Source organism: Eublepharis macularius, chromosome 3, assembly GCF_028583425.1.
Source record: "Eublepharis macularius isolate TG4126 chromosome 3, MPM_Emac_v1.0, whole genome shotgun sequence".
Classification (NCBI taxonomy): Eukaryota; Metazoa; Chordata; class Lepidosauria; order Squamata; family Eublepharidae; genus Eublepharis; species Eublepharis macularius.
In genome coordinates this window covers 135,032,252-135,040,376 of record NC_072792.1, presented here as the reverse complement: position 1 = coordinate 135,040,376, position 8,125 = coordinate 135,032,252, and the positions used below count along the sequence as shown (strand labels likewise).

General features: G+C 41.6%; 1 protein-coding gene across 1 annotated transcript in view; it reads left to right on the top strand.

Annotated features, from left to right (window-relative positions):
- The first annotated feature begins 255 nt into the window (after nucleotides 1-255).
- CD96 (CD96 molecule) overlaps nucleotides 256-8,125 on the top strand; it is a 54,428-nt gene continuing 46,558 nt past the window's right edge. The window contains exons 1-3 of the mRNA XM_054974431.1: nucleotides 256-319; nucleotides 2,701-3,132; nucleotides 7,259-7,368. Of these exons, the coding sequence (XP_054830406.1) occupies nucleotides 256-319; nucleotides 2,701-3,132; nucleotides 7,259-7,368 (606 nt within the window). The remainder of the gene's footprint in view (nucleotides 320-2,700; nucleotides 3,133-7,258; nucleotides 7,369-8,125) is intronic.

The following is an 8,125-nucleotide window of genomic DNA, read 5'->3' as shown; positions in this document are numbered from 1 at the left end:
TTTCTATGAGATCTTAAGGCAAACTGTTTCACATATAAGCATACATATTAAAACCTGTTCTAGCCGTGGTTTCCTGTAGCATACGTTTCCTCTCAGTCAAATGAAAAAAGAGAATATGCAAATTATAATTCACCATTTGTAGAGAAAGAGATAATCATTTGGTGGTTGGTCTGACTCCACAAGACAGAATGTTTTGACTTCTTTGAGAACCGGGGTGTGATTTGATTTTTTAAAAACCTTTCTCAGCAGCACAAGATGAAGGTAACATGGTCATTTCAGGCACATTACTTTCTCATTCTCCTGCCACATTTTATCAAAGGTAAGTGTTTTCTTTTAACAAAGCTATATGTGTTATGTTGGTGAACCTGTTTTATGCCTTAACTAAGAATCAGAATCCAAGCCATGTGGTGATGTCTATTTAATTATCTCTTTTTAATAAATACAAGATTGTAGTTCTGGCTTACTGTTGGAGGGAAGGAGTTTGACTAAATTGGCCTTCGTTCTGGGCTAGCCAGTAATTCTTACATTCTTCTGAAAAAAGTATTGATGACTTTCATTTTCAAATGGAGATTTCTAGAACAAGTTCTTACAGTGTATATAAAGTGAGAAACTTCAAAGTTCTTTTCTCTAAAAGGAGAGTGCTGGGTTTTATTTTACTATTATGGAAGAGCATTGGTATAACACTTCCCACATTTCAAGGATGAAAATAGGAGTGTACTTGTTAAAAAGGACTGCTGCCTGAACCCTTCTTCTCCACCCCATCTCCCACTTTTACATGTAACCAAAGGCTCCACTCCACCTGTTGCTGTGGGACCCTTTTTTTCTTCCATTGCTCTGAAAGCCAAGAGGGTAATGTTGATGAAAAATATATTGGAAAACCGTCACTGTCCTAAAATATCAAGAGTTCAAAACCTACTCCAGCAGGCTGGACATAGGCAGCAGCCAGGAAGAGAGCTGAACTTTGAGAAACGGCAATTGTAGCAGCTCATGTTAAGAAAATGATCAGGGGCAGAGCAGGATGTTAAAACAGACCTGGAGGAACTTGAGCCAAGGGCCACTGCAGTGCTAGCAGTACCTCAGGGTCTACTTGGCTCAGATCCAGGCTGCAGGAATGGTGACACTTTGACTTGGCTTTGATTTCTCCTTGCAGCTAGTGGCCCCCCAGGGCAGAGGCTCACTGAGAACTTTCCCAGTAAATTACAGTACTAGTTCACTCCTGAAAATTGTAACAAGGGATCTCTGAAGGGCAAAAACAGTGACTTCACAGGGACAAGGGCTAGAAAATAAAGAGAGTGGCTTCTGAGGCATTCTCGGTATAGATAAAATCTCACAAACACGAGGACTAATGGGATATCTATAATGCTGAATCTTAGTAGTCTTAAAAGGTGTTGTTCATTTCAATGGGATTTCCTGATGAACTTCCTGATGGAATGTGCTGGAAGTCAATACAAGTACATGGTTTGTGATGCTGTAGCAGCTCTTGTTATCTCTAAGCAATTGCACACCTCAAAGTTTCATGATGAGTAGGCTTGATCCTAACAGATAATGTAATCAGCTAAGACTCTGTAAAAGATTATACTCAGACAGAACAGCTCAACTTTAGGAAGATGAGCTTAAAAACTTTGGCCTGATAATAAGACCTCTCATGACAACTTGAAAGATACAGAAATTCCAAGTTGCAACACATTTAGAGATAAAAGGGCTATTAATAAAAGTTAACTATTAAAATATTTATTTCTGATACCCTGCTGATGTTGGCCTTTGATCTTCATGCATGCTCTTAAGAATTTTTTCTCAGAAAGAATTTCCTGTATAACAGTCTGTCAAAAGCAAAACAGCTTCCTGAATGCAAAATACTGAACTAAAGTAAACCTGTAGCACTTCCTGTACTCTTTTTTAATGACTTCTATAACTTACACACTTGGGAACTTTTCCATCATGCCCTGAAATGTCTTCTTCATCAACTTTTTATATGCTTCTTCCCCCAAAAGCAAGTCTCTGTGGAGATGGTATATACATTTTCTAAATAAATAAATAAACTTGACTGTGCAATTTGATGAAGTGCTCTGGTGGACTTAAAAGCTTACACATTGACACCCTATTGCTGTTCTGATCTCCAAATCCAATGCTATCAACTTTCTGTCTCTTTCAAGCAACCCTCTAGAATGTAAGCCAAGATTCCTTTCCCTGTCCCTCCCCCTCACAGTTTTCACTGCCCTCAGATGGGCACGCATAACATGATCTTGAGCCCTTCATTTACTCTGCCTCCCGCTGACTGGCTTACCCCTGCTCCACCCCTAAGTCTCCTGCCACTTCTTTTCCGCTTTGCTCTTCTTTTAATACTCTTATGAAGCCTGGGAACTGTGATTTCCTTGCCAAGGTTCCAACCAGCACCTTTCCTCTTGGTCTCCTTCTCAGAGTCCTGCTTCTAACAAAGTGGAAAGGAAGGGACAAGCTATTGATGTAACCTGCCCTGAGCCTATTCGTGGGGAGGGAGGGCTAAAAATTGAATAGTAGTAGCAGCAGCAGCAGCAGCAGCACTCCCAAAAAACTGCTCCTGTTGTGCTTCCAGCTTCTCTGGATTTGGCCAAAATATTTAACATATATTGAAATTATCTATTTTAAATACAAAGGAAGGGGGAGCAAAAAAAATCCCTCAAGTGATTGTCATATTTCATGCATTTGTTTTTTTCTTTTTAGCCCAGCCAGAAATCACCATTAAGAACAAGAAAACTGTCTATGCCACATCTGGCAGCAATGTGACCCTTCAGTGCTGCATTCTGAAACGAGATGGGATATATGTTACACAAACTCAGTGGTCAAAAGTAGATAACACTCCGCCATCCAGGATAGCTGTATATAATCCTGTATATGGTGTTGAATACTTGCATTTTGCTACAATGGGATATAGCCATTCTGTAGACTTCAGTCAACAATGCCACCATTACCAGCCAGACCTGAACAGAACTTCCAGTCACAGTGATTTCACAGCAAACTACACAGAATGCAACCAATGGAGTTTACAGCTGAATAATGTTACTTTGGAACTGACAGGACAGTATGAATGCAGCTTTGCTACCTATCCAGCTGGAATAAGAAGCTCAGAAATTAACCTCATTATTAAGAAGCATGGTAAGTAATAGTGAACATGTTACTATTATTTAATGAGAAACGTGTGTGAGTCTGTATAAAGCTATCTTTTCCAATAGAAATGGATCAGCATTGACAAGATCAACGTTGTTGGATCTTGTGCAATTGTAATCATGGATCTCCTTGGTTCTCCTGGCCAGACAGGAGGTTTGGGATATTAGCACAATATCCAACAGAGTGTGAGTCCTATCCATGGCTCCAGATGGGAACTTATTTATATAAGTACTGTTATTACCAACATGGCCAACTGTGTTCCTTTTGCAACTATTTGCTGTGGCAATGGATGTGCTTCATCGTTATAATATTCTGCAGATTATACATTGGCATTCCATTCATGCAATGCCAGATGCATCTGTCAGGAATACAAGGTCCCCCACAGTGTGCTCAAAACATATGATCACAGTTTCCAGCCACACAAACTAGAATTCTGTCCAAAATGCAGCAGTCAGGCTACTGTTGGGAGCAGGATACAGGGATTGTTATCATCTTTGTGGTGAAACATCTGCTCTGCTTGCCCATCTATTTCTGGGCACTATTCAAAAGGTGTGGTCCATAGTTGCCCATCTGTGTTTTTCTGTAGCCATCCCAACATTATGGAACAGTCAGCTAAGAATTAGGAGATTGTTGTCTCTGTTGGAGTTCTGTGGGGGTTGCAAAATGCAATTTTTAAAGAAAAGCATTTGGTATCCACAGATGATTTTTGTTTTGTCAGAGGGCTGGCAGCTCTTATAGACATTATTGTTAAGGTTTTTAACTTTGTGTTCTATGTTTTGTGTGTGTGTGATATCCTGTTTGTGTGATATCCTGTTTTTACTTTTGTGAACCTCCACAGCTATCTCGGAGACAGGCAGGCTTGTAAATGTTTCAAATAAATAAGACAGATCATTTGAGCTGGTTATGAATCTCATCCAGGTGCAGTCATAGCCTTAGAAATGAGGTGAACTGGACTGATTTCTTCTTCTTGTTGTTCATCATCATCATCATCATCATCATCATCATCATCATCATCATCATCATCATCATCATCATCATATTCTCCCTGATCATTCTTAGTTCAGGATTTTTTCAGACACTTCAGCTAAGGACAGCTGTCAAAGCATATGACTAACAACAACAACAACATTCAATGTATATACCGCCCTTCAGGATGACTTAACACCCACTCAGAGCAGTTTACAAAGTATGTTATCATTATCCCCACAACAACAATCACCCTGTGAGGTGGGTGGGGCTGAGAGAGCTCCAGGAAGCTGTGACTGACCCAAGGTCACCCAGCTGGCTTCAAGTGGAGGAGTGGGGAATCAAACCTGGTTCTCCAGATTAGAGTCCTGCCGCTCTTAACCACTACACCAAACAGGCTCTCAGCCTCATGATCCCAGCCACATGATCCTCGTGAAGAGGACACAATTTCTACTGGATATAACATTTGAAATTTATTTTTATTCTTGTTTTTTGGGCTGAATTCATCTGTTCCAAGCCTTGCTCTTCACGGAAGTGTGATTTACAATGCCAACCAGGGCCGGTGCCAGAGTTTCTGGCGCTTGAGGCCAGGGGCAGCTTCAGGGCTGTTGCCACCCCACATGCGCGTGCAAAGCACGCGTTCGCACCCGGACTGCATGATGACATCACTGCGTGTGACATCATCACGCAGCATGCTGCTGCGAGCCGGCCCCATTGGCACGGCAGGCAGCTGGGATGGTGTGTGGGTAGCCTCCCAGCCCTCCTGCTCAGTTGCTCTGTGCCGCCTTGACCGCTTGCTGCGCATGGCCTGCAGCTGTGTGCACGCAGCAGCAGCAGCAGCAGCACAGGGCAACTGAGTGGAAGGGCTGGGAGGCTGCAGCAGCTGCGGCCCAGTGCGGCAGGTGGTTGGGGAGGCATGTGGGTGGTTTCCTAGCCCTCCTATTCAGCCACCAGCACTGCCACCACCACCACATGGTGTGCTCCCTCAACCCAGTGCCCTTTCCGGTGCCTCAGCATGTGAGGCAGCCGCTAGATCTGCCTCCATGGACACACCAGCCCTGATGCCAACAACCTGTTTAATGTTATCACAACCTTGTAATAGGACAAAAGTCAAACAACCCTTGTTCACAATCCATTTGTTTTACTCTTCTTCTCTCCACCCTGACACCCTTGCCTCTTAATCTCTGTTGTGCTGCCTGCTAGACAGAGTTCCAAAAATAGTTAGCAAAATGCACATTTTAGTTTTATCTTTCAACTCACCGGATAGAACATGCACAGAAACTGTGAGTGAGAGGATGTGGGACATTAGTCACTAAGGAAGCATAACTATACATCAAAGTCAAACAAACTCATCCACATGGAATAAACCCACTCTAAATCACTAGGGATGGATAACTGGCAAAGTGGAGGCAATGAGGGTTACTGTAGAATTGGATCAAAGGAAGTATGACAAAATAGTTATTGATGCAGCATTGTGAGAACGTGAAAAGCATCTTAGAAAGCTGTAAAGAATCCTGCTACTTAGCCATCCTCTTCCTGTTTGTCTCCAGATATTATTTAAACCACCTGGTCTACTGTTTCTCCAACAAAACACTATTCTAATACAAGGGAGGCAGGGACATTCTTATTACTTGGATGCAGAGGAAAAAGTTCTGCTTGCCTTTAGACAACCTCTCGTGTGACAAAGATATAGGGCCAAGCTACAAGTGATGAATGACACTTGAACAGCAAGTGTATTTCTCCCTGTTCACTTGCCTTCCATTCAATCCACTTGCTGTTCAAGTGTCATTCGTCACTTTTAGCTTGGCCCTCAGTCCACATAAGAACTTAGTAACAACCATTTTGCTCAGTCTTTCAGCCCAGTAATCCATCTGATGTCTCATTAGTCCACAAGTTGGAGGGCCAAAAAGCCCCTTTTGTTGTCCCATAGCAACTGCCATTCTGAGGTATAGTACCTCTGAACATGGAAGTTCCATTCAGCTATTGATGGAGCTCTCCTTTTTAAAGCAACTTTCACTAACAGTCACTACATTCAAAGGCAATGAGTTCAAAAAGTTATTTATGTGTTGTGCAAGGTACTTTCCTTTGTCCTAAATATTTTCTCCACATCATGCCTAATATAATACAATTCTGACACATCCTTCCTTTTTGACAGCAACAAACTCTAGCAAATGTGCTCTAGCTCTTTAATCATTTATATTGCCCTTTTCTGCATCTTTTTGAACTCTATAATATTCTTTGGGAGACAGAATGACCAGGGCTGTACGTAGTGGATTAGATCCCATGATCATCAGCAGAAGTGTTCCCCTCCGATCACAGCCATTTCCAATTCCATGGAAGTTTATTCCTGGACACACTGGACCTGTATGGATCAACAGCCGTGGGAATCAGAAGACTACAGTGTGGAGGAAAAAGGGGCCGTGCTTGCATGAGGGAAGTTCCACTTAAGTGAGGAAATTTCATCATGTCTGCCTCCTCACTTATAGACTCTCAACTCATGGCTGTTAGTCCATATGGACTACCCTAAACTTTCCCAAGGTCAGAAATTGATGTAGGAAAGAAGAAAGCCAGGAACATCAGGGATCCTTACATGAGCTTCACATAGTCCTTGAGCTGGACTATTTAGTCATTTTAGGTGACTAAAATGATGGCAAAAAGTTTGCAAGAGTTTGTGAAGCCCTCTGTGTCTTGTTGTGGTATTTTAAAAGAAACCTGGGGGAAAGAGGATGTGGAGTATTTGCTACTCCAACTCCCAGGTAGAGACAGAAATGGGACTCGTGAGGCAGAGTTGACATGAAAGGAAGCAAGCAATAGGTGGGGTGGGAGGTTGCAGCCCCTCTAAAATCCAGTGTTTCATTTTACCTCATGACAGAGCCTGTTGAAAAAACAAAGAACACATTAATATGCTTTTTCATTTATATCCCTGATTATTCTCTATCATACTATATCCTGTGATCTACTCCTTTTCTTAAGTTCATTTTCTCCCTCTGTATTTGATATCCCAATGAAAGTTCCAACCATAGTGTACTTGTAGAATTCAGTCAGCATTTTATAGGCTTGGCAGATTAGGATATAGTGTGTTTTAAATATGCTCTACACTGTGATTTTAATCATAGTTTTATTTCTTGATTTTGTTCCATTACAGAAGATGAGAAAAGTTCTGTGGTAGAAATATTATTGAATCAGACGCTGGAAATTCCATGCTTTAAAGGCATGAATTCTTCAATCCTGGCAAATGCTACTTTGAAGTGGCTAGTGGTAAGTAACATTTTCTCAAGCTGTGACAGCAAAAGGAAATTATATATGATCGGACACAAATAGAAATATTCAACTTGAACTGCGTGACTTAAATTCCAAAACATAATTTTATGAAAAGGGATGGATCTGTTTTTAATTCCAGGATACATTTTTTTTATCAGACAGTAGGAACACCCCAGAAACAACTAAGAGCTGCCACACGAGCCAGATAACTGAAGAGAAGTACCCATGATAATAGCCTTGAAGGACTGTCAGAGAACCAACTGTGGCCCAGCAATACAATACCTGGAACTGTAGCTATGGGATTTAGGGAGGAAGAAGGTGAAGAGTAAAAGCACTCCTGTGATATCTTGGAAATTAGTTGTCTTCTTGTGGCATGGGATTTGCTGGACAATAGCCTACGTTATTGTGATATTTTACAGTGCCATACAAGCACACTTTCCTAGAAGTAAGCCCCAATGCTTAATCCTTAAGTAGGATTCTGAGCGGCCCTGTTTAAGATTGCACTGTTCATGTTGTAGCAATTGTCAGCCTCCTAGAATTAATAAAGTTATATAATAATCCCCCTCCCTTGGCATATACTAAAGACCCATTAGATTGGTGCAAAGGATTGGTGCACCTATTGTTGCTCAAACTGTTTCCCTTCTTTGGAACAGCAGCAGAAGTTTAAAATTACTCCAACATGGGATCGCTCTTCTCTGCTTTAATTACTTTGCTGTTAAACATGGCTTTTCAGAGGTACTCTTGTCACAAAGCT